We start from the raw sequence: 27,497 nt of genomic DNA, 5'->3' as shown, positions 1-27,497 counted from the left end.
TTTAAGTCTATCATCTTCCTTTTTTTTTTTCTGATGGTTTCACCTATTCTTAATTACTTTTTCCTTTTTTGGATTGATCATTTTTTATGATTCTGTTTTATCTCCTTTGTTGAGTTATTAGTTATAACTATTTAGTTACTTTAATGGTTTCTTCAGGGTTTATAGTATTTGTCTTTAATTTATCAGTTTAATTCAAGTGATATTATCCACTTTACATACAGTACAAGAACTTTACAATTGTATATAATTGTCTCACTTCAGATTTGAACTTCTTGAGTCCTCTTATACACAGATATTTTTCAACAGTAAATACCACAGTACTACATGGTCTATGGTTGGTTGAATCTGTAGATGCAGAGGAACCTTAGGTATGGAGGGCTGAATATAAGTTATATGCAAATTAACTATCATGTTGTTCAAAGGTCAACTGTATTTCTGTTTTTTCCTTCCTGGCCTTTGTGCTGTTGTTGTCAAATGTTTTATTTATGTATCTGCTATAAACCCTACACTACATTGTTACCATTTTTGTTTAACCATTCAATCATCTTTTAAAGAGATTCAAATAATAAGAAAAGAAATATTATATATTTAACCATATAAGAGCACTTCAGTGTTCTTTATTCCTGTGTATGGATCTATATTTCCATCTGTTACCATTTTTCTGCTTCCTGAAGGACTTCTTTGAACATTTCTTGTCATGCAAATCTACTGGTGAAGAATTCTTTCAGCTTTTGTACACCTTAAAGTGTCTTTATTTCACCTTTGTTTTTGAAAAATATTTGTGCTGGGCGTAGAATTCTGGGTTGACAGGTTTGTTTGTTTGTTTTGGCTGAGGTTTTTGTTTGTTTTTTACTTGAAAGATGTTGCTACACTGTTTTCTCAGTAGCCTTATTTCTGATGAAAAGTCTGCTGTGATCCTTACCTTATTCCTTTGTGTATAATGTATCTTTTTCCCTTGGTCACTTTTAAGAATTCCTTTTCTTTTTTTCCACTGAATTTGATTTTTATGTGCCTTGATGTAGTTTTCCTCATGTTTCTTGTGTTGAGGACTTGTTGAGTTTCTTGGATCTGTGGCTTTATAGTTTTCACTTAGTTTGGAACTGTTTGGTCATTATTTCTTCAAATGTTTTTCCACCTCCCTCCCTCTCTTGGAGATTTCAATTACATGTATATTAGGCTTTTTAAAGTTGTCCCACAGTTCACTGATCTTTTTTTAATTCCTTTTTTTCTGAGCATTTAATTAATTAACTTAAATTATAGTTGATTTACAATATTGTATTAATTTCAGGTATATAGCATAGTGATTCAGTTCTCAGCATTTTTTTTTTAGTAGTTTCTATTGCTGTGTTCTCAAGTTCAGTAATCTTCTGCAATATCTAACCTGCTATTTACCATCTAGCATATTTTTCATCTCTAGAAGTGCAAGGTCTTTTTTTTAATGTCTTCTATTTCTCTACTTAACTCTTTGAATATATTAAATAGTTAGAATAACTTTTTAATTCCTTGTCTGTTAATTTTAACACTGTATCAGTCATGGGTCAGTTATGATTGATTTTTGTTCAGATTGTAGGTTATACTTTTTTGCTTCTTTGTATGCCTGATAATTTTTCACTTAGACACAAGACATTCTGAATTTTACCTTGTCAGTTGCTGGATATTTCTGTATTCCTACAAATATTTTGTATTCCTACAAATATCTTTAAGCTCTGTTCTGGGTCACTGTTACTTGAAAAGTTTGGTTCTTTCAGGTCTTTTAAGATTTGTTAGGTGAGACCAGAGAAGTGCCCAGTCTAGGGCTAATTACCTCTGTTGAGGCAAGACTCAATTGAGTATTCTACCCAATATCCTGTGAATCATGAGGTTTTCCAGTCTGACTGGTAGAAAAAGGCATTGTTCCTTGCTCTGTGTGAGTACTGCATGCTGTTACATCTAATACTTTCAAGAGTTTCTTTTCCCAGTCTTGGGTAGTTTTCCTCAAACACAGATGGATCCTTTGAAGTTCTGCCCCAGATTGGGTAAGAAAGGAAGATGAGAGAGATTTATTTGTCAACTGTAAAGTACTTTTCAAATGGCAGGACCTTGATTTGCCTGCCATTCACTAATGTCAAGATCCAGAGATCAGTTTGTGCCTCCCTAATGCCTATGCTTCTGTGTCTCTCTCTCTCTCTCTCTCTCTCTCTCTCTCTCTCTCTCTCTCTCTCTCTCCCCCCCCCCTCCCTCTCCCTCCTTAATGCTTCTGTCCTTTTGCTGCTTTCCTCTCACTGCTTATTGGTTCCAACCATGACATCCTGGAAAAATAATCATCAGGAGGCGAGTTCTGTACTGGTCCTCTGGTAGTCATGTTCTCCCGTCCAAAGTGCCTCTTTTGAATTATAAAAGTGACTTTTGACCTCATCCTTCCTCATCCCCAGAGCGTAGTGCCAAGGGTGCTAACTTCATGTTGCCAAGGAAGTAAACTCTTGACACCAGAAGTGTTTTTATTCACTGTCTCTTCCACACTTTGCCTTTAAAAAGCCTGCCTCCTGTCCCTCTGCTTCAGACTGAAACCATAGCTGTATTGCTGAGATGCCAGTGTTATGGGACAAGTTGCCCTAGAGTGCTCTGTTTCTTCCCTGAAGAGAAGGCAGAAAGATAATGGGCCAAGGCTGCAGCCAGGAGAGTGGGAGGTATCCAGGGAGACCTCAGAGATATTGTGGATTTGGTTCCAGACCACTGTAATAAAGTAAATATTGCAAGAAAGCAAGTCACATGAATTTTTTATTTCCCAGTGCATATAAGTTATGTTTATACTATACTGTAGTCTGTTGAGTGTGCCATAGTATTATGCCTAGAAAAGCAATGTACAAACCTTAATTTAAAACACTTTATTGCTAAAATATGCAAACAATCATCTGAGCCTTCAGCAAGTCATAGTAGTAGCATCAAAGATCACTGACCACAGATCACCATAACAAAGATAATAATAATGAAAGAATTTAAAATATTGCAAGAATTACCAAAATTTGACACAGAGACACTTGAAATGAGCAAACGCTGTTGGAAAAACAGTATCAATAGACTTGCTCAAAGCAGGGTTGCCACAAACCTTCAATTTGTAACGAACACAATATCTGCAGAGAGCAGTAAAGTGAAGACGAGATTTTATGCTTGTTGACATAAAGGCTGAATTAACCAGGGCATTTTACCTGGTTGACGCATCTCTGGCTCAGGGCTCTGGCTACCACCAGCCCTGCTCAAAAGCCCCAGGGGCCAAGGGCTTGATGTCCCAGCGCTCATAACCCGTTTTGGGTTACATCAATTAGGAAATGTCAATAAGGCATCAAACCCAAGGTGGGCTCAACAGCCTCTTAGGTGTTCCACCCCAATGTGTTAGTGTTTGAGGGGTAACAAATACCACACGCTGGGTGACTTAAGCAGCAGAAATGTCTTATCTCACAGCTCTGGAGGCTGAAAGTCCAAGATCATCGTGTCAGCAGGGTTGGTTTTTTTCTGAGGGATATGAGGGAGAATCTATTCCATGCCACACTCCTAACTTCCAGTAGTTTGCTGGCAATCTTTGGCATTCCTTGGCTTGCAGATTCATCCCTCATCACCACCTTCGGTGTCACATGACATTCTCGCTGAGTGTGTCTGTCTCTTCACGTGGTGTTCTTTTTGTCAGGACAGCAGTCATACTGAATTATGGGCCCACCCTACTTCACTATGACTTGATCTTAACTAATTATATCTGCAATAACTGTTTGCAAATAAGGGTCCCATTGTAAGGTACTGGGGGTTAGGGCTTCAGCATGTGAATTTAGTGGGGGACACAATTCAACCTTTAACACCCAGGTCTTCAGGTCTGAAGAACTCCATGCAGACTGGAGGACACTTTAGACATAGGCCAAGTAAAGCACCATACAGTCATTGCTCCACAATTCCATTCCATTTCCCCTCACTGTGCTTTTGTTCTTGACTGCTCCTGCTGCCAGATTCACATCTTCACCAGTAACCACCTGCTCACCATTCTATAGGACATTGGGCCACTGTAGGGATATTAAGAAATATAATGTACACCTGAGTCACCAATTCTAACTCAAGGTCTATCAGGAGATCTTTTTAAAGGGAAACCTGCGTAGGAAAAGACGTATGCATGGCATGTATGTAATAACTGGCATATTTGTATTATAAAGGCAGTGACTGTCCTGATCAGCAATAATTATGAGTTGATTGCCTTTTAAAATGCTCTGGAGAATACAGACAGGGACAGGAAGAGAGTGTGTGTGAGAGTGAGTGTGTGCATGTGTGAATGTGCATGCGTGCAGTAGCTTAAGATAAACAAAATCACCAGACTCCTCCCCAACCTTCCTGCAAGCTTTAAGCCTTTGCTTGGCACCCAGAGAATAGCCTGCATCTCCTCACCCTGGCTGTGCCTGCTTCCTTCTGTCAGCTCCCTGAGTTGCTGACCCCCTTCCCCTCCAAAGAGATAGCTTTGTTCCAAAAGATAAACACCAGTAGTTACAAGGGACTGGAGGGGAAAGTCGAGCAATCTCCCAGTTAGCATTTCCCGGGTGTTCTCACATAGAAACCCAGCCCATCCCTGTGGATGAGGTATTTCTAGCTCTGGCAGATACAGCCTGAGATGTGAGGGCAATGATGGATTTTCCTAAGGGTGTGGGGCCGGGGCAGCTGGGGAGTGGGGATTCTCGTGTGTCTCCTCCCTTCTTTCCAGGGATGCCCCACCTCAGAGAAATCCCAGGGATGGAGGAGGCACCTAGCTAGTGCCCACTTGTGCTGAGCTGCCAGGCAGGCTGCTGGCTTGCTGAGAGGTGGCGGGTGAGCCGGGTGCTCAGCTCCTCTGTGCCAGCTCAGGGAGCTCTCGGCTCAGCGCCCACACCCTGCGCTCCAGCTCTGGACAGCCCTGGTGGGCTGGGGGAAGGCGTGAAGCTCGGTTCGTGACTGCAAGTTGACTCTCCCTCACTGTTGTTGCTGGCAGAATACATACACCAATGCAGACAAGCTCCTAGAAGCAGCAGAGCAGCTGGCTCAGACGGGGGAATGTGACCCGGAGGAGATCTACAAGGCAGCTCGACACCTGGAGGTGCGCATCCAAGACTTCGTGCGCAGGGTGGAGCAGCGGAAGCTTCTCCTGGACATGTCTGTCTCCTTCCACACACACACCAAAGAGGTAAGGGCATGTGGTGGAGGAGGGGCATTGGCTGGGCTGCTTCCTTCTTGCAAGGGTCAGGTCAGTTTTCTAGCCCCCAAGGTATGCCCGGGGTCCTGGATGGTCTGGGGGTTACCAGCCTCCTAAGGTTGATGATATTAACAGCTTGTTCCTGTATTTAGGTCTCGACCAATGTGAGGCAAAACTCCCTCCTCATCTCTAGTGAGGAGAGGGCTGATGAGGCAGGTGTTTGGGGAGTCTGCTAGGGCATTCAGTCTGCAGCTGGAGAAATTTGGGAATCCTTGGTATAGAAATAGTTGCCATAAGAGAAATCAATAGAGGATCAGAGACTCCCTTCCTACCCCACACTCAGTTTCTCTTGGTTGCTGTCTCCTGTCAGAAATCAGAGTCCAGCAGAACTTTGATCATCTTTGCTACCCGCAGGGAACATGCAGAGTTTCCCAATGTTTTCTGTATTTTTATTTATTTATTTTTAAAAGAAGATTAAATCTTCTTAATGCAGTCTGCCCCAGGGTGATATTGAAATGAGATGGTCCTCACCTTTTTCACTGTGGAGTGACAGCCAGTGAAGAAAGGGGGACTGGGGTGTCTTCCACGCAGGAGGAAGCTAGATGGGCTTAAATCTGGCCCCTGAATCATTCACAAAGTGGAGATCAGAGCCAGAGGATGGATCGCGTTACAATATTGACAGGGCAGAAGGGCCCAGAGAGAGGAGGAGGGTTGCAAACCTGGGGTTGCTTTTCATTTCTGATTAACACGGGCACTCTGAAACTGAGTAAGTGGCCAGTAAGGAGGCACGTTTAGCATCTTCTGTAATAACACCCTTGGCAGATGAACTCATTAGGTGTGTGCATGCTTGTGTTCCTCCAGGAATTCATTTTAATGGAGTATTAATTAAAGTTTGATTGCTGCTCACGAAGAAACATTAACCCTACTTAATTAAGTTGATTTTTGATATTTGAAATGCATTAGGAAGCCTGGTTGTTACTACTTCACAGGTTTTTCTGACACTTTGTGGGAATGAATGCAAATCGTTGCAGTGCCTATCAGAGAAAAGCATGAAAAGATAATGTTTTCTAAACAGATTCCCCAGGCAGATGAAGGGCTGGCAAGCCCCGTGAAGCTGGCTCTGCCTCCTCTCTGTGGGACCTATAACCACTCTCTGATGAGTGTCTGTAAAGCAAGGGGATTATCTTTAATCCACGTTTTCCTGCCTGGTTGTCTGCTTGCTTGTGGCTTACCTGATTCTTAATAATGGTCTCAGAAACCAAAGGCATGTGTATTCTCTTTTAATTATGAGCCTGTGGGTGAGAGAATGGAGCATGAATGAACAGGAGTCACGTTCCTTGTGAGGGCTATGGGGGTGTCAGTTGCCAAGGGAGGGGGTGGATGAGGTCAGTTTCCATGGAAGTCCCACTCCTGAGAGGGTGACTGTGGCTTCCAGGAACCCCCTCTAGCTACATATCCCCCCTTCTGTACTTGGAACTGGGAGGCTGGGATTCCAGTTCAGATCCTGCTGCTGGAGAACCATGGGAGCTTGTGCGAATCCTTGTGTCTCTGGCCCCGGGTTGCCTCATCTACAAAATTATGTGATTGGACTCAGTGGCTCTGAGGCCCCTTATGGTTCCAATGTGAATTCAAGTTCCCTTTCTTTCTCTTCTCCTCTTCTTCTGTATTTGATGTTGATAATAATTATTATTAATAATAATAGTAATTAAGCTTGAAGTAATTAAGCATTATTACTTAATTACAACTAACTAATCACCTACAGGTGATTTACCTAGCCTAAGATTTGGTTCATTGCAAGTATTCAGTGTATATTAAGTAGTACTTTTTTCTGAGTACTTAGTACTTGCTACACATGTATGTCATCTCATGTAATCCTCATGAGACTCTTATGATGTAGACTTTATTAAACGTGTTTTCAAATGGGGAAGGGAAGGCCCAGAAAAGAACTTGTCTAGGGTTCAGAGCCGCTCAGTGCTGCAGAGACTTGACCTGTCTTCCTGAATTCTGCTCTTGTGCTCTCATTTGCTACCCCACACTCTGTTCTCCTTTTCCCTTTGTGTCTCCTCCTCTCCTCCACTCTCCTTCCTTCTGCTTACTCTTCTTTTTCCTCTTTACATTTTCAAACCCCAAAGCAGAGGCTTGATGGGGAGGGTAGCTTCAGCTGAGAAGAGTAAAGCATTGCCAGGGTTGGGGCTGTGGCAGATAGGAACAGTCAGGGATGCAGTTATCAACCATTCTTGTCCCAGATCTCTCCCAAACCTTGCTAAGCTTGGTCCAATTTAAATCTGACTCTTGTTTTCCCGCGGCTCATATAACCATGTTTGCCTGAAATAGTACTGCAGGGAGCAGCATGATATTGAGGGCAGGTGAAGAAAGGGAGAGGGAACTGAAATGGATTTGGCCTCTGTTGTGTGCTGGACTATTTATCTATCTAATCAATAGCCATGAGAATAATTTGCCCAGTGTCTTGTAGCAAAGATGCAGTAAATGTAGGCATTGATCCCAAGTCTTTCTGACTCCAAAGCCCATGCCTTTTCTCATTTGCCTTTCGTGTAAAGACTTTATATAAAGGCCAGGAAACAGAGACTTGGAAGAGTTTTCTCCACCAGGGAATTTATTCCAACTGGAGGCTGTCAGGAAGTAGCAAAATATCTTCTTTGGGACCCCCAAATATGAGAGAAATTAGGAGCCGTCCTGCCTTGATGCAGAGAGGTGTGTGATAGTGAGGCTTTTTCTTTCAAGAGATCTGCAACCCTCAGGTCTTTTTTTTCCAGGATGGAAAGAAAAGCATCATTCTGAGTGGCTGTCATGGAGAGGCTGTTCATGGGAGCCATCTAGCAGGACTTTATATCTGCACATTTTCTCTCAGTTACCTTCCCATCCCCAAACTAGTCTGTCTGAGGCCCCTTTTAGGCAGAGTAGAGAATAAGGCATGTGCACATATGTACACACTTATGCATTATGTACACATATACATGTATATGCATATGTATATTGCACATACACACAGATACATGTTTACCCACACGGTAAGTACAGCAAGCTCTTAGATGCCAGGGAGATCTGATTTCCAGATCTAGATCACTGGTCATGCTGTGTGCCTTTGAGAAAATTACTTAGTCTCTGTTACTTTGTGATAATTATGATGATGGTTATTACAAAATTGAGTAGTACAATACTAATACCTACTTTTTTTCCTAGTAGAAAACTCCCTCCCAAATTTTTCCTTAATGCTTCTCTAATATAGGCTTAATAAGGAACTTGAGGACTTAACTCAGGCATCACGTTCCCTTGAAATTCTTCCCTGGGGCTTCCAACTGCCCACCCAGATGAGACAGGAGCACAGTGTGCGTACCTCATCGAGGGATCCCACTGAGCCAAGTGGCACCTCCTCATCAAGCTGAAAGTGCTCATATGTAGAGAACACATGTAGATGTATGAATATAGATTCTACTGTATGTTTCTACTGCTGTGTCTGATACACAGTGATGGTGAGTAAATATTGAACAGGTTTACCTGACTGTGAGAGGCTGGTCATTTCTCCTTAAAAAAGAAAATTTAAAAAACGGAGGGGAGGGAGAAGCCCTTTCAATCACATCTTTTATCTACTCCAGTTCTTTGACTTTAGCTCTGCAGACAATATAAAGAAAGGAGGACAGGCGGGGAATCTGGATTGCCTGTGGGAGCTTTCCTCTAGAGCCTGTGTAGCGGGCAGAGACGGATTATCAGGTGGGCAGAAGTGAGCATCCTTGGATGGTCTAATAAAGAAGGAACTCCGTATCATTTAATACCTCTTAAGACGCACCACCTCTCAGACCTTGCTAAATGTGGGTCCTGTTTGATCCCATGTCTATTAACTCTTGACTCCTTCCTCTTGACTCTATAGGCAAACTTGTGGCTTTTTACTCAAAGCAAGCTTAGTGGCCAAGTCTACAAGCCTGTGCGGGAACTGGAGTTGCTATGGACGTTTTCTCCTTTTACAGTAAATAGGGTGAATGGAAGGATGACCTTCTGCTCAGTTTCGCTCAAGTGGCCTTGGGTGGGGCTAGGGCTGATGGTAAACATTGTCACAGATCTTGTGGTAGCTCCCGTGCTTGTCGTGGCTCCTTCCTTCATTCATTCTCCCCTCCTTCTTTTTCTTTCTCCTTCCTACCTACCTACAGTTGCTTGCTGAGTTTTTGCATTTGTGCCAAAGTGTAATAGTGTCATTGTATGATGTAATTTTGAAGGAATTAAAGTCCCCTTTATAGGAGATTTCTGAGTGGGAACTGAATATCCATCTTCATAAATGATATAAACTATACTTCCTATGACTCCCCAGGGTGAAGTTCATCATTTTACTTTTGCCCACTTCCTACATCAAAAGATTTACTCTAATTAGGATCAGAGAGGAAACAGAGGGAAGATAGGAAGAAGGTATCCTCCAGGCTCATTTTTTCAGCAGATTGAAAATTCTGCTTGATCCTGTTGGCCCTGCTTTGTGAATTTGTGGCGACTAAAGGAGCCTGGAGAGTTAAAACTTTCTAACCATTTTGTTACAGTGTTATTCATAACCTTGAATAATTAGCAACCATCTAAATATTCCATGTTAGGTGACTCATTAAACAAATCACAATCTATATAGTGAAATATTATGCAGTTGTTATAAATTGCATTGTCAGAGATCCTTAATGGCATGAGAAAGGGCTTGTGATATAATATATAAAAGATTGTATGTCCAGTAGGACCACACTTTGAATCACACGTATGGAATAAAGACTAGAAAGAAATATACAAAGAAGTTAAGAATGTTATGGGTGATTTAATTTTCCTTTGCATATAGTTTTGTTTTATAATTTTTTCTCAATGATACTTTCAGTAGAAAATCAGGAACAGTCCCAATAAATGTTATTTTATAGCAACAAAACTTTCATCCCTACTTAGAGAGAAGGGCCACATAATGAAGAGAAGTGACAAACATGCACTTGGGACCCTCATGCCTCCAGAACCTCAGCTATGAGTACAAATTGGCTGAACTTTCAAATACCTTCTTTTTTGCCTGGGGACAAGAGGACAGCTGGCTGTTTGCTAGTCTGGAGAGCCTGGGGAGGATGCAGGGGGAAGCATTTACCCAAATCCTCATTTTCTTTGTCCAAGGAAAAGGCATTTGTAGCAAGTGTCATCTGCTATGCAGAGATTGTCCAGATAGAATTCTCTCTCTATGCTGTGTTTCCATGGAAATGCTGCAATTGCTTTTCAAAATATCCATTTTTAGATATTTTTATAGTAATAATATGAGAGTCAAATTAACTAAGGAATGTGGCCAAGATAATCAACCTCAGCTCTTTATTAGGTAGTTTAGTTAAATGCCCATTTCTGTTTGTTTATAACCCTGCAAAATCATTCTTGCCTGCTATACCCTGCTCAAATAGGTACATACACATACACACACACACGCCCCACAAATGCCAGACACTCACATGTACACATGTTCCCCTGGCCACCCACTGTAGAACCAAAACTAAAGCAATCTTCCCAAGAGATGTTGGCCTCGAGAACAAAACTGCTTCATCCTCTATGTCAGTTGCCAAACCGTTATGGTGTTTATTTAAGAAATAAAAGCTAGTAGTAGGTGCTAAAGAAAAACAATCTCTTCAAAATGAGGGGGAAGTCGCTCACCCTGTGGAACTGGTGTTTCTTTCCACATCTCTAGGGGTCAGTCAACTGTGTCAGCACAGTAGCTGCCAGAACTGAATAAATGGCACAGCCAATCAGAAGGAGAAGGTGATGGAGTAAATTACCACTTTCCTTAACCACTCATCCCTAAGCCTCATTAGTTCTACAGACCCCCTAGTTCCTCCCTTCCTTGTCGTTCTCTTTCTGCCCTTTTCAATTGCCCTTTTCTCAGGTTGCCCCACTATGCAAGCAGGATGAGGTCTGGGCCCCCTGGACTCATTAGTTCAGTCTTAGAGCTAGCTTTATGGAGGGCATTCAAAGGACTGCTTTAACTCTACCCCTGCCAAGGTTCTAGAAATTCTCAAAATTGGCTCATTCTTTTGAATGTAGGCGTTTTTGGACACAATTCCGAGAGAAGGAATACATAAAGCCATCTCAGTGTATATATTAGCATGGACCAGTAGTCATTGCCAAGCAGAGAGCAGAACCCTGAAAGAATGATCATGGTACAGGGGTGTTTGATCAAGAGGAGGGGTCTGGAAATGGCTGAAGCATGAGATTCTTTCTGGGGAGCAGGTGAGTTTGTGGCAAAGGTGCAGTGCTGTCCTGTTAGACTTTAGATAAGCAGAGGTAAAGAGGATTATCCTAGGTGAGAGAAATGGAAGTGGAGGACAGTGAGAGAAACCATGTGGTGGCTGCAGCCAAGCTGCCTGACTCACTCCATGATTCCACTTCATTCTGGTAACCGTTGGCTCATGGTAATTTGAAGTGCGAGGTGATTCTGACTCAGTCTCATCGGCTTCCTGATAATTAGTAAATTAATCATAGAAGCAGCTCTCCGATTTGGATTCCTTTCAAAGCAATCTAGGCATGCTCTTCAGGGATAAGTCAGATGGACACATACGTAGGAGACCTACAGGAAATTCTGGTAGTAGGAAAATTATAGCCTAAGGAATGGAATATGAGTCCTCAGAGTTTAGTGACACTGCTGTTTATGTCTGTTCACTTTTATGCTTCAGAGGTGCTTATTCAAAATTATGAACCTGCAGTTTAAGTTTGCTGCCACCAAGGGGCAACTGTGCGTGTGTGTATGTGTGCGTGCGTGCGGTTTGGGATTTCAAGGTTGTAAATGGTCTCTTAACTTGGTATCATAATTATCCTCAATCTGCTACGAAAGTCTCTGGACTTTGGGTGTCTTGGTATCAAAGCTGTGACTGCAGGTTTGCAGTTCTGAGAATATCTCTGTTACTACCTCTTCTTTAGCTCAGCTTCTGAAAGGAAACCATGGCATGTTAGAGTTGGAAGGGATTTTAGAGACACGCTAGAGAAACCACAAACACACACATATGCATTCATGAACACAGACACACATGTGTGCACATACACTTTAAGTATGAAGTAATTGAAATAAGTAGTTTTCTCATGATCATAGAACTAGCCAGACAAAGACTGAGTCAAGAATTACTCCCAGTAAGTATCAATTCCATTCAAGAACTCTTTTCCCTCTGGGTTGTTTTGGTTTTGTTTTTACAGAAGGAAAAATAGAGAAAGATGTAGCTAACCCTTTGTCTCTGGTACTATAATCCCCTTCCGTATCTGAGTCCAGTTTCCTAGCAGTTTTACTTGGCATCTTATCCTCTTGAAGGTAGATGGGCCGCTTCCTTTGCTTACCAGGCTGCTGACCACTGAGCTGAGTGGCATCTAATGTCATATTTGATTGTTTATCTCTTAGCTGACTTTCTTCAACAGTAGGTTTTAACTCTACCTTAGACAAGAGTTTATTTAATAATAATATAGTAAATATATGACCAGAAATCTGAGAAATCAATTTCAACTCATTAATCAGAGAATATTTGGAGGGGAGGATGTATTTTTAAATGATACTGATTTCTGAGGTTAGTGTGTATCCTCAAAATATCCCTAATCTTTCTCTAGTCTTTTTGTTTGTAATGCTGACACATCATCTTGGGCAATGTTTGGTCTTTGACTGTCCCTGCAATTTAGCTGTGTGACCACCAGGCAGAGGGACTGTCCTGAGTTGTGGTGGATTTCCTCAAAAAGGAATGATGCTGACTTTCTTCCCTAGACCTACACCAGAGGTGTTCAAGTTCTTATTAAGGAGGGAAAAAAGGACCTCCAAGCTATGAAGCCGTTAAAATAGCTTAAGGATGGTACTGAGAATAAAATTGCCTTCAATAAAATCAAATCCTCAAGATCTCTCTAAGCCCCTTTCCTGTCTCTTATTCCTGTAGCACAAGTGCAGCCTCATCCTAATCAGGTGCCTGTCCTCCACTGATGCACTGAGTTTGTTTTTCTTCTCTTAAATGTCCTGCTCTCTGTCCACAATGTTCATCTCTCTCTCTCTTCATGTCTTCTTTTCTTTTATTTTTTTTAAAAGAAATATCTGAACTTTTCAATCTCTAGGCTTTCCTTAGATATTCCAGGACAAAGCTGCAGAAACAGAACACAGAGGCCCAGCTCATCATCCCATACTGAAGGACCAAACCCAGTATTGATCTTTTACCAATTTCAAAATGAAGGAGCACTTCAAACCTTCCCTCTGTCTTCTAGTGGGAACTGGAGATGGCTCGTATCAAAAATATCTTAAATATCATAATACTTAGCACTTTATGTAGCCCTTATTAAATACCAGGCACTGTTTCTAAGTGATATACATATATCTGTGTGAGCATGTATGTGTGTGTACAGATAACCATATGCATATGTGTGTATATATATATATGTTTTTATAATTTACATAAATACTGAGTATATATACATATACACAAATACACACTTATATCTCACTTATTTGTGTGTGTATACACACAGACATAACACACACATATATATCAACTTATTAGTGATCTTTACAACTCTGGGGGGGTAAAAACTATTATTATTCCCACTTTACTGATAAGGAAAACTGAGGTGCAAAGACTGTAGGTTACTGACTCAAGGTTATATAGGTAACGTGGTAAAACTGCAGTTTGAAACTCTTAACCACTATGCTATATTGCTTCTCCATACGGTAATTTTTCAGGGAATTCATTATCTCATACCCAAGGGTTAAATACATTTGGAAAATGTCTTTGCTCTTTAGGCAAAATGACAGCCGGAAAGAATGAAGTAGCTTTAAGTTATAGTGACCAATATCCTGAACTTCCTAATTTCATACTGATTTGAAATAAATACATTCATACCTTTAAGAATATGAATCCCAGCTTATATGGTCTAGAAAACTTGTGTTTTACAACAAAAGGTTTATTTGTAAAGAAAGGAAACTGAACTAATTACAACCAGAAGCAAGCTGCTACATGACAGGGACACTGAATAATAACAATTTGTATTCCTCATAGCTATAATGACAATACTACAGACTTATTAATAATCGTGTATATTTATGTAAAGCATTGATAACGTAAATAATTTATTTCTCATAATTTTTGGAGTGAGCAGGGCAAATATTATTCTTCCCATTTTGTAGATTAGGAGACACAGGCTTAGAGGGGTTCTCATCTATCCAAAAAGAACATTTGTTAAAGCCCTTTATTTACTATCTCCAGGGCTTTTTAATCTTGTTAACCCAACCTCTTCTGCCGCATTTATGGCCTTTCCTGTCTAAAGAACAAAGAATGACTTGTCCAAAATCTGAAGACTATTTTTTGTCTCTCTTTATTGTCTCTTTTCTTACCTCTTTTTACAAAGGCTATACCATGATTTACTGTACTGAGAATCAGCAAGATGAAATAATATTCTTAAGGTGGATATTTATCCATGTTTGTAACATGGAGGACTTACAGAACGCTAGATCCATAAGGTCACTAACCATTTTATGCTGTGCTTTCCCCAGCCTATGTTACATACGAAGTCTTGGTGAGCAAAGGGTATAGTGATTTACTCAGAGGCGCCACAGGTTATAGGAAGAGCACAATCCACATCTCCTGGCTTCTTCTACCAGATTTTTCCCCCTGGTGGAGCCATGAGCTTATCTTTCCTGCTGTCCAGGTGAAGATTCCTTGTTTCTAAGATAATGTCAGACTCATCTTTGCCTCCATCATTCATGAAAATGCCCACTGAGAGCAGTTAGAAGAGGAGCACTGTGGTAGGCCACTGGAGACCTATGTTCAATATGAGGAAGAGGTATCAATAAATGGATTTTTAGGAATTCAGCTCAATTCCTCATCATTTCCAGTGCTTGTTCCATTCAAAACACTATAATTAGCTCCTTTCAAGTTGTCTGACCAGTAATATCATCCTGACTACATTTCATCATCTTGAATATCGTGAGGGAAATGTTTCATATTTATATTGAAATTAAGCTATGTCTCTAGCATTCAACTTTCTAACCAACTGAGCAATCCTGAAAAGAATAAAATAATTTAGCCTAGCACATATTTACTTAATCTTCATTTGGTTCTTTTTGAGCATCACATTCTTTTTTGCATATTTGTAAAATCATGATAGGTTTCTAGGAACCAGCATGAGTGGTGCTTTCCAGTGGGAAATGCCTTGGACAGTATCTTGGATTAGATGCAAGATAAGTCATAATATCCTGGTCTTGGGTCAGCTGCCTGAAGGAAGTGTGCAGAGCCCTACTTTATGAAAGATGAAATAAGATTTGTCCATCACCAGTTTCCTATTCTTCCCAGTCCCTCAAAGATGAGGCAGCTCCCAGCTCTAAGACCACAGTTTCCCTAAGCCACAGGGAAGTAAAGGTGAGTGTGGTTCTGTCCTTAGGGAATGCCAGCACTAAGGGAGTAGACTTAGCAGAGATGGATAATGAATCAAAATACAGAAATGCAAACTGACCTATCAGTGTGCTGATGAGCAAGACAGTCTGCTATCTCATTGACTGGTTGAGGGTCGGTTAGGTGACCTCAGTTCAGCACTCCTGCCCTTACCTCAGCCCTGGCCTCTCCCATCTGCCCTGAGTGACTCTCTGCTCTCTCCTCTGCAGTTGTGGACATGGATGGAAGACCTTCAGAAGGAGATGCTGGAGGATGTCTGTGCAGACTCTGTGGATGCGGTCCAGGAACTGATCAAGCAGTTCCAGCAGCAGCAGACCGCCACTCTGGATGCCACGCTCAACGTCATCAAGGAGGGCGAAGACCTTATCCAGCAGCTCAGGTCAGCGCCTCCCTCCCTGGGGGAGCCCAGCGAGGCCAGGTCAGCATGGGCGGTGCTTTCCAGAGGGAAATGCCTCGGACTAGACGCGAGATAAGTCATCATGTCCTGGTCTTGGCTCAGCCACAGCCAGCTTTGTGGTCTTGTGTGAGCTTCAGTTTCTCCATCTGTCAGATATACAAATGCTTGCACCCAACTTGCATTTAGAATGAAATAGTAAATGGAAAAGCGCTAATGTTTCAAAGCATTATGTATGATTGAAGATGCTATTCAGCATCCAACAAGCAATACGAATACAACAAAAATTTAACAACATTCAATAGAAAATAAGCAGCATCTTCATTAAGAATTATGGCATATTTGGTCATGTGGAGAAATAGCCATTATGGAATGTCGTGTTATTTGGCATCTGTTCTCGGGCTACTCTGAATTCCAGTGCTCCAGTCAGAAAAATGTAACCCCAAATGGTGCCTGTGGCCCCATGAAAATGTAGAGAGTGTGTGATGTTTTCTCCCTCTACTTTCCACCACCGACATACAACCTTTCCACCATTTCCTGCTGCCCAGAAAATAAAACTCTTTCTATATCATTCTAAACAAATACAGCTTAGAAGGACTCTTAGAAAACCCTGTCTGATGCCTTACATTCATTTAGAATCATCCACACCATTGCCTCCTTTCTCTTGGCATCAATGTCTGGTTTCCTGTCCCTGTCAAGGGCATCGGCTCCTCAGATAAAGTGTCATGAGGCCTTGAGCAAGCCCTCAGCAAGCAGCCCTGTGCCCAGGTGCTGTGTAAATAGGATTTGATGGGGCTAATGATGTCTGCCTGTGGGAGCTTGTTCCTATCCCCAGATCACTGAGCACCAGAACCTCTGCCAGCTCCGGACAGAAATAATCTCATCAACACGTCCCAGGACAGTCCTGAGGCTGGAGGGAATTACTTCAATTGGAGAGGGCTTTCCCCCCACCCATACTAGTTGTCCAATTAAAAAGCAATGAGAACTTACCTTGGGATGGCCCTGGCATGTTTTCCTGTTAGATTAATCATTTCTATTCTGAACATGCAGTTGAGATTTTCTGAGTCCTCTTATTTCTTACTAACGAGACAGCCTCTTTCCCTTCTTCCCCCAATTCATCCTCATGAATATATAATACATGACAGTTGTGTCTGCCTATCTAGGAAACCCCACTGTTACTTGCTTCTGAAGAAAACTCCAAATGGTGGGCAGTCTAACCTTTCTGGGCCTCAGCTGCTTCGTCTGTGTCATTAAGGGGTTCACTCTAGGAGCCTGTCAGCTTGAGAATTTTGTGATGGCTTTGCCTTTCCCCTCCAGATAATTTACACAAACTTGTCTGGCCTCCCTGTGGGGCAGGGTCTGTGGAGATGCCACGTGCTCTTACCCACTGCCGACCTTGCGCCACGCCTGAGGGCTGCAGGCTGCTCAGTGATAGTGAAGGCAATGAGATGGCTGATGCCTGTCCTGCAAGTTTAAGTTTCATGGATTTCACAGGGGACTATAGGCAAGTGACAAGAACCACTGCTGACTGTTCATTCTTCCCCAAGCCTGATGCTAGCCTCCCTGATATCAAGACCAGTCAAAGAAAAAGAGTGGATGATGCCTGGTGGACGTTGGCCGGATGCCTCACACACACCGGCGCACACATCTTCCTAGGCCTCCACGTCTCTTCCGCTACTCATCACCGAAGTACCTAAAGTCATTTTACATCATCTCTGTGATTCCTAGCCAGTGTGCCACTGACATAGGTGCTGTACAAAATGGCCAGAAATCCTCCTCTTTCTTCTGGAAGCTGTGATAGAGAAAGACAGAGGGGAGCCGTCAGAAAGAACAGTCATATCCTCCCAGCAGCAATATTCTCAACAGATGCAGAAGGCATAGTGTTGAGTGCAGCTCTCGTGTTCTTCTCGTGGTTGGGTGATTCTGCGCCATGGTGGGCTTTTGTGCCCGAATAGGCCAGGGTGAGGAGGTTGGGGTTGGAAGCTCCCTGGATGACAGAAGGAGAGACTGTGGACAACTGACCTTATGCTCCCTTCAGAATCAGTATGAGCTCAGATCCCATTGCTTCTGGATAAAGACCAGCTTCAAGGCCCTGGTTTTCAGAAAGGCTGCTGAGGAAAGCATTCAAAACTAAAGATTTTCCCCTGACCTCTGACTTCTTAAGTTATATAAGAAACCAAGACATCACAAGATAATGAATATGCCTGTTTATTTCAAGTTTCAGGGCTCTAGCTTACTCACTGAAGGCCCTGTGGAATCTAAACTTCTTCAACTCCACAGTTGTCCCATGATAATGGTCTCTTTGGAGGTGTCATCACCACCTCACTTGTCTGAGCAGATCACAGTGTTTATCTCTTGGTTGTCTCTATGACATGTCGCCTCCCCTTGCTAGTTTTGTTTAGATGCTCTCTGCTCAGAAAGCCAGCCCCTCCCATCTACTTGGCTGGGTTCCTCTTTTTCTTCTAACTCCCAAATTAGAGCTCATCCTCTTTGAAACCTCTGTTGGTTGTCCAGCCTCTTGTGCCCTAGCTTCTACTCTCCCCAGTGGGACCTGTGCCCTAGTCAGCACTTGACATTTCGGTGTCCTTTTAGGATTAACATTCATTGGTACAGCATGTTCCTGGTCACAAAACATGTTCACAGACACTGTCTTATTGAACAGCAAACCGTGATGGGAGCAGGCTGGGGATTATTAAGTGCACTTTACAAGAGGCACCTGGGCCTCAGGGAGGTGACTTCCCAAGGTCACCAGCCCATATATGTCAGAGCAGGGACTTAATCCAGGCTTACAGCCCCAGACCCCATGCTTTCCGAGCTACAGCTTAAAGGTAGTAACACAAGCCCAGAACTTTGGCATAGCATTATAAAGTGGATGAATAATTTTGGTAGCCATGATCTCATTTTATTTAAACAATAATCCTGTGAGGTAAAACTAGGAAGAGCTCCCCCCTCATATGCCTTTAATTTGTCTACTCTTATGTATTGTATTTGTGTTTGTGTGCATGTGTGTATTGAAACTGTACACATTAGACTACATATATGTGTGGAACCATCCCATTCCTCTAACATTTGTGGAATCCTTTCGCATGTATTCATTTGATATCTGTCACAATTCTGTCTGAAGAACAGGATAGCAGCTAGTCTTGGAGCTACTGTGCTGTGAACTCAAAGAGGATACGTGTATCTTTGGTTCACCTACTAAGCAGATGGTGCCAGGCTCACACTAGGAGTTTGATTAAGATCTGTCAATTATGAGTGACTTAACTAATTCACATCCCCCTTGCTCAGATGAGGAAGGCCCCCTGTTCCTCCATCACTTTTAACATGGCAAGGCCCCCTGCCTTCTTTCTCCTGCTCTGCCACAGGGACTCGGCTGTGTCCAACAACAAGACGCCCCACAGTAGCTCCATCAGCCACATCGAATCAGTCCTGCAGCAGCTCGATGATGCTCAGGTGCAGATGGAGGAGCTGTTCCACGAGCGGAAGATCAAACTGGACATCTTCCTGCAGCTGCGCATCTTTGAGCAGTATACCATTGAGGTAGAGGTGGGGCGGCATGTGGTGGGAAGACAGAGGGCAGGCTGCTTCCTGGCCGTGGGCGCTGCCCCAGGGACCTGGAAGGGACTATTGGGCGGGAGCCTAGGGGGGTGACAGGGGACTGTGCATCACAGATACATTTTTAGGAATCAGCAAATTCACATTCCACCATATTGTATTCCTTCCAGTCCCTCTCACCCCCACCGCCAAGCAGAGCCCCTCTGCTCGCTTCCTGTGTGGGATTACTCCATTGAGAAGGGTTTTGTTGGTATGCATTGGACTCTTCCTTGGTACTTTGGTTCCTGAAAGACCATGGAGCTGGCTGTTGGGTGGTTGTGGTAGAGTCGTTGGATTCTATAGCCTCGTGAGGAGGTAGGTGTTAAACTTAGGTGGTCTCCGCTGGTGACTGTAGATCAGGGATTAGACAAACTCACACAGCAGCCAGGAACTCAGGAGCCACAGGAAGGAAGACGTGTATCCTCAGTTTGCTTTCTGCTCGTTAAGAAAGTGAGCCATTTGAACGCCGTTTGCTGGTTCATCTCATTGACTCCTCAGTTCATTCTGGAAAGGTCAGAATCAGGTGTTCTGGTTATTTATGCTCCCTTTGTGATACCTGTTAATATTGTCCACCCTGCATAATATCCACCTTTTATTATTTTCTGCTCTGACACAGGAACTAAAGCCAGACCAGTAGGGTTTCTGGGGTATGGAGAATATTCAATACCTATAGCGCATTGTCCTTTTCAGGGATAGCAAAGAGTTAAATTAAAAGCTCTGTCTTCTCTTTGCTCCTGACTAGTGTGGTATGAAGGAAAACCAATTCTCCATCTACCATTTGTTAAAACTTTACTTTGCGTTCCAGCCATCTCCTCTGAGTTGGGACTTCTAGGGGCCTGGGATTGATTTCCCAGAAGTATCTGTTTTAAACTTCTGTGGAACTAGTTTGAAAGGAAAATTATTATTTTTTCAAATATTGAAAGCTCCAATATCCCCGTCCCAGTCCCATCCCCAGCCCCATGCAGGACCAGAAAATGGTCCTGGCAGCAGGTGCCCTCTCCTTCAGTCCTGAGACCAAAAATATTTATAATGAGAATCAGAAATATACAAGAAAAGCAGCGCTCAAGCAGTCCTTCCTACCCCTTACTCTCGTGTGAGCTTTCTCTTCCCCTCTACCCTGACTTCCCGGAAGCCACGGCAGTTTCTTGCTTAAAGATATCATGTTCTCAAAGGTGCTTTCTAGACAGTTTCTGAAACAAAGGAAAAGATATGCCTTTAAATCTTGATCTTGATTATCCCTCCAACTCATTCCATAACTTTAAGTGAATTTATTTATACTGTTTATTTATAATTTACTTCGAATCTATACTCAAAAGCATTTCAGGTGGCAAACAGTATTAAAACATATATTGAAAGAACAATGGAAATGCCAGTGGAAAAGTAGAGATATTGGCATGTGGTGAGGAGTGACTGTGGGAAATTTCATAAAGGTGAGGTGACAAAGGTAATAAAGAAAGGAAAGAGGGGGTGGGAGTTATTATTCTTTGGTAATGGGGAGTGAGACGCAGAAATAAGCAGAGGTTAACGTTTGGTTGCAGCAGCAGTGGCCCCAGGCACTCCCACAGCCGTCCCTCGGCTCCATTTCACCCACCGAGAGTGACTACATCCCCGGGGGAAGTTACATTAGCAGGTGTGGGAATTCAGCTGTTGTATTCTTTATTGACTCTCCTGTCATTCCAGATCCACATCAAAAAATGCTTAAGGAGGAGGAAGTAACCTGAGGGTTTGGATGCTTAAGATGTATTCAATTAGATGGATGGAGTTTTGAGGTCAGGGTTGCTGGTTTAGTTCTGGAATAGATCAGTCAACTTTACTTTGCCACTCGGACTGGACACCTGACATCAGCTGGGGCATCACTGTTTGCTTGCAGTGTGATTCTGGGAAAATCCATTTCCAGTCCAAAGCATACACACACACACACACACACACACACACACACACACACACACACACAAGTCCTTTTTTTTTTTTTTTTACAAAGGAAGTTGACTGTAAATCAAATAATTTAAAATTAGATCCTATTTAAACGTTGTGATGCGCTTGATATGTAAATTGTAGGATTTGCATTCTTCGGAGATTGTACTGTATAAAAATTCCCCTTCCCACCCTGAATACTAGACAAGTTGGACAGCTTGGTGTGCAGCAGAACATAAGTAGGGAAGTACAATGAGGGTCTAACAAAATGAGGGAGATAAAAATAGTAAGTAGATCAAATGAGAGAGATAAAAACTTGGCTCTGCCCCCTCTGGTTTAGGCAGTGACACCCAGGTTTTAGAAGGAGTCTTGTTCCCCATTTCAAGTGTGGCCCAAAACTTGAGGAAATGCTGTAATTCATCTTAGATAGAAATGGAAATCCTGCCAGACCTATGGAAAGTTTCTCTTTCAAGTCAGACTGTCAGAAGTTATTTTTGAGGGTGAGGAGATTATTTCAAATACCAGCAAGTGTTTCACTGTGGAGATGAAGGGCAAACTTCTAGAGAAGATTCAGAGTGTGAAACTGAGGGTGGTTTCTGTAATGAGAGATGTGTCAGAGCTGACATAAGCCAGGGCAGAGGCTGTTACTGATCTACAGCAATGGTTTCCTTCCCCAAAGGAAGGCATTTGATGGACATACTCAGAATTCCTAGGGATTACTGAAACCCAGAGCAGGCCTGCTCCCCTGACGTCTGGGGAATCTGAGTGTGACTCCTTAACCATATCACTGATGGCTGGCATGGATGAATTAATTTTAAAAGTAGGGTAACACATGAATTGCTGCACCAGTCTCCTTTTACTCAAGAATATGGCTCCCACAGTATACCTGGGGTAGGGTCAGGGGTACTTCCACTGAGGGTGAAACTTATCCCAAATGTATGAGGCAGATGTTCAGAAACCAGGACTACAGCTGCATTCCTGACATGCCTGAGGCTCCCTGGAGACTAGGCAAAGTGACCCATAGCAGAACATGATGTTCTCTAAAGTTTTTTTCCTGTAAGTTCAGCCTCCTTCTATGAAAAATATGTTACAGGAAACAGTTACGATAGAAGGGACACTTCACCAAATGCAAACAATGTTTATTTTGTGGTGTTAAGCATATAAGTAACTTTTTCTTGTTTTTGATGCCTCTGTGCATTTCACCTTTCCTACCATTAATCAGAATGATCAGAAAGAAATAAAAAATATTTTTAGAAGCAAGAACAAGATAGTGGTCTCTAAACTCTTGGTTGTATACTCTCAATAAAATATTTTTGAACTTGCAACCCCCTCTACCTGCGTCTATATTAGTTTATAAATTATACATATGTTCTACTATCACTAATAATCTCAAAACTCACTGAGCCCTTAGGGTAAAGTTTCGCTTTTTCATTAGACGTTGTGGTTCCATATTTCAAATAGTCTCCTTGATAATTTTCAGTTATTTTTTGCTTCTGGTTTCCTGACAGATCTGACTGGATTGTCACTGTTTCTTTACCCCATAATGTGGTTGCCAAAGAGTTCAAAGTTCCCTTGTGCTTTCATGATTAGAATTATCTTCAAACTGCAGTTTCTTTGAGGAACCTTGTTAAGCCACATGTCCTTTTGTGAAGGTTAATTTAGTTAAAACTAGATAATAGGTAAGTTCATTTAGCTAGGCACATGAACAGAGCAATAATTTGAAGTATGCTGAAAGCAACTGAATGAATGAACCCCTCTGCATTGTGGTCTTTCCAGCGTCCCTGAGGAGCCCTCCCCTGCCACACCATCTGACATGTGGTCCGAGTGAGACTCCAGCATCAGTATACTAGTGAAAGTCCAGGGAAATATCATACCTTTTCTATTGTTTTGATAAGATATGTGTACAGGTCATATGTATATGTACACATACATATGCATATTTAAATACAGATAATTTTCCTCTCTGTTTTCAACAGTTAATCTTGGGCATCCCCTGAGGTGAGCATACAAAGGTTGGAGAGTACTAGAAATGACACCAAGAAAGCCACTCTGTGCAAGGGGCATTATGAAAAATGGGCTGCAGTTATGGTCTTTCTTTTAAATCTCTGACTCCATAATTACAATGAAAGTTTGCTCAATGCACCTGAAAATTAATCTGCATAATTAACCCAAGTAAGGAATGGAAGAGCCAACTATAAACCCATGGGGTTCATTTTAGGACCGGCTGGGGCCAGGCTGAGGCTTGGGGAAAATGGCCCTCAAGGAGGAAAATTCTGCCTGGAAGAGAGAAGGCTGATTGTAGTTTACTGTGGTCTCAATTCTACAATTGGTTGTATGCAGAGACCCTTAGCATTTTATACATGAAAGAGATCCTTCAGGCAGCCTTTCACCTGATAGAAGTTCATCTCGTAAACATTTAACGAGCACCTACTATGTACCAAAAACTGTGTTGGGCATTGAGGATAAAACAATCCCTGCCATTAGGGGTCTAGTTGGGGAGAACCACAGCAACAAAATCATCCCATAATGTGATAATTCTATGGTAGAGAGAGACTCACAGTTTGATGAGAACACTGAGGCAGGAATGCTTAACTTTGTCAGGCTGCCCACAGAAGGTTTCCCGATGAGACAACCCAGGGAAGAGGGGTCAAAGTTGGTGGCCAGGATTTGGCATTTCTGAAGGATGCCATATAGCCTCTCCCAGATTATCTCCAGAGCCCAGAAGCAGGGATAGGGTAGGGGTGGGATGTGGGGAGAGATGAGAAGTCAGGATCTCATTGTACTGAACCAAAATCTCCATCCTTCTACCATCCTTTGGTCCTAGTTCTGCTCTCTGGAAAAATGGAACAAATCTGCTCTTTCTTATTTGGCAGCTTTAAAAATATTTGAAAATGGTCATCATAGCCCTCTTTCCTTTATCTGAAAAATGTTGTGACGTGTAAGTTATTTCTACAGTCCCCTCTGACTCTAAAACTCCGGTAACTATTTCTCTTCATTGTCAGCCTTCTCTGTAGTACAAGTCTCCAATATATTCACCGCTTTCCGGGTGTGTTCTGACCTCTCCTGGTTGCCCCCTGCTGGCAGAACTCTAGTTAGCCACGCCCGGCTTCCACACACGCCCCTGGGAGCTGTGCATCCAGGATGCTGGTACTCTCCCAGCACAGCCCAAGGAGACAGGACCCTTTATGGTGACTCCATCACTTGCCCTGCTGAGGCTTGTGCTTCCTTAAAAGCCCCTGGGTTTGTTTGGTTTTTTTTTTTCTTTCAAGGTAAGTGCTTCCAATACATTGACCTTTTTTTTTTTTTAACTTAAATGCAAAATTTTTATATATTTTTCCTCTCAAATTTTACTTTGTTTTTGGACCCAGTTCTTCAGCCCATCAAAATGCATTTATTATTGCTATAAATATTTCAACAATTTGAAACATCGGCCAGGTCAGGCAGCGCCCTGTGGTGCTTCACTGAAAGTTCTCATTCGGTGACACAAAGCCATCAGCCTGCACAGGCATTCCTGCCAAGGGCCACATCATCTTGTGCAATTTCATAACCTTTTCCTCCGCAGATACAGTGTGAGGCTCTGCAGAGCCTTGCTGTTCTCCATGTTTGTAACATGCCTCCAATCCACCAACATAGTAACTCTACCAAGAAAGAAAATGAGACCTGTTTGAGATCAGTCTTCATGAGTTTGTCCTGGGGTCCCTGTAGCTTTTTCTAAATGTACCCCCAGATCTTTTGTGAAGGAAATGCAGGATAAATACAAGTAAACCAAAATTCTCACAAAATATTTATTTGATAGTTTCTTCTAGACTTTTGTCTGATTGATTTCAGGATCATTGGGGGTTTCCTCTACCATATTCCTTTAAAAAATAAAAATAAAAGGGATTATTCACACAGCTTTAGTATTCCAACAAGTCAGTTGTTTTTGGTAGGTCATCAAAGATCCCTGATGGAACTTTTCAGATCATCCTGTAATAGGGTGGGTAAGGAGCTGTGAGCCTGAAGTCAGGTTATGTTATCAAAGTTCAAATGCTATCTGCTTCTTGTTTCTGGTAAAGATGCAGGGAACTCGGTAGAAGGAAATGATGTAAAGTCCAGCACTGGGTGTTTAGCCTTCACAGGAGAAAACCCATTCTGAGCCTAAAGCATTGATAAGTTCTGGAATGGGTAAACAGTATATGTCATAGGAGCTCTTCAACAGAGGGGAGATCTTTTGAAAAGAATAGATTCCTACATGTCTCAAACTGATTAAGAGGCAAAAATACAGACAAGATAAACAGCCAAGATCCCCTCAAGATCAGTCATAATTATATCAAAGATCTCAGTTTTCATCATGATGATAATGAAAAAAAATAACATGAACTTGGTCATAAAAATTGTGTTCAATTATCCAAATTATCTAATTGGAATAGAAATTCAGTAACTGAACAATTAGAACTCATCAGTTACAGTGTCGCAATATGTTCTTACATTTTTTTTTTGCCAGAAATCAAAAAACTAAGTGGATTTCTTTAGTGTTAAGTTCTTCTTTTCTAGAAAACTCTTGCAATATCCTCAAAGGTCTTCATATAGCTACGTAAATAAACAGTTTAACTCTTTAGAAGGTTATATACATTTCCAAAACAGATGAAATTCTATTATATACTTTTAAAATAATCTGTATTAGAATTCACTAAATCTCATCATTTAATAAGTTATGATTAACAGAAAAGAACACTTGACTAGACAAGAAAAACAAATGACTATGGTAATTTCTTTTAGTTTCACAGTGGTGACTTACACCAATATACATACTCACTATAGATAAAATGGCTCTTCCCATGCAATGGGACTGTCTCTTTAGCTGCCGTATGTCTTTCCCTATCAGCCAGCACTTGTAGATCAGTGAGAAAATTTAGCTTTCACTTTTCTCATCTTAATACAAATAATGACATTATGAAAGGGAAAGGTGTTCATTTGCAACTGACAGCTCATGTATTTCAGAGCATCTTACCACAATGAAATGCCTTGGATCCTTCCTCCTCACTGTTAATTGGAATGGAATTGGACCTTAATATACATAACATATGTAGTGTTTATACACACGCACATGTACACTCAGTCACACACACCCTTTGCTGAGAAGCAGTATAGTACAGTCATTGAGTGTGCAGTATTTTGAGTTAGACTGTCTGGGTTTGAAACCTGTTTCACTGGCTATACTAATTGTGTGATTGTAAGCAAATTACTCCCTTAGTTTCCTCATCAGAGAAATAGGTATGAAAATAATAATTCCTAGTGCATAGGATTATTAAGGATTTAGCGAGTTAACACATAGAGCATTTTTAGCAAAGCTCCTAACAATAAACACTTTAATACATTGTAGTCAGCATTATTATTATTAATGAAATACCTAAATATCTAAATAATATGTATGAATATACTATATATACATACACGTGTATATATAGATATGTATATATATTTGCTTCCAGATTTTAAGCAAACTTCCCATCTTACTCTCCCCCATTGTTTCTCTCTGAATTTGTTACCTAATCATCATTAGACGATCCCTGAGTGTTCATGTAACCGCTGTGAGAGCCATGGCATTTGCTCTTGTCATTCAGAAAACATGCCCACACAGAGGGCACTTACACTTCTCTTTGCTACAGCTTTTGTCCCAGTGTTTACACCCCAATGCCAGATTGCACATATGTCTCTTGTTCATGCCAAAGGCCCCTGGGGGACCAGAGAATTCTAGATAGGTTAACATGGCCCTTTATACTGAGGATAAATACTCAATTTTTTAAAATTACTGAAGTCTTAAACAAAAATATCCTATTGGAGGAGAGCTGTGTTTTTTCGAAAGGCATTGTATAAGGCTACAAACACAATTTATTGATCTGTTCAGGGAACATATGGTTAATTTAAAAGGGTCACATGAGATGAAGAAAATGGAGTTATCATATGTTTATGGGGGTTTTTTAGAGAAGAAAACAGGGGAAAGGTTAATCGGGCACTTCCTCAAGTGAGAAAA

At 41.8% G+C, this 27,497-nt stretch overlaps 1 protein-coding gene across 18 annotated transcripts in view; it reads left to right on the top strand.

Moving 5' to 3' along the window:
- The window catches only part of KALRN (kalirin RhoGEF kinase), a 608,090-nt gene that overhangs the window by 306,955 nt on the left and 273,638 nt on the right, over positions 1 to 27,497 (top strand). For 14 of the 18 annotated variants that reach the window (XM_064494419.1, XM_064494411.1, XM_064494431.1 and 11 more), the window contains exons 11-13: positions 4,976 to 5,167; positions 15,792 to 16,000; positions 19,342 to 19,516. In XM_064494419.1, coding sequence (XP_064350489.1) covers positions 4,976 to 5,167; positions 15,792 to 16,000; positions 19,342 to 19,516 — 576 coding nt within the window. The remainder of the gene's footprint in view (positions 1 to 4,975; positions 5,168 to 15,791; positions 16,001 to 19,341; positions 19,517 to 27,497) is intronic. The other 4 variants (XM_064494426.1, XM_064494420.1, XM_064494460.1 and 1 more) reach the window with 1 other exon arrangement.

This window comes from Camelus dromedarius, chromosome 2 (genome assembly GCF_036321535.1).
Source record: "Camelus dromedarius isolate mCamDro1 chromosome 2, mCamDro1.pat, whole genome shotgun sequence".
NCBI classification, from domain to species: domain Eukaryota; kingdom Metazoa; phylum Chordata; class Mammalia; order Artiodactyla; family Camelidae; genus Camelus; species Camelus dromedarius.
The sequence above is the reverse complement of the archived record's forward strand: the minus strand, read 5'-3'. Positions and strand labels throughout refer to the sequence as shown.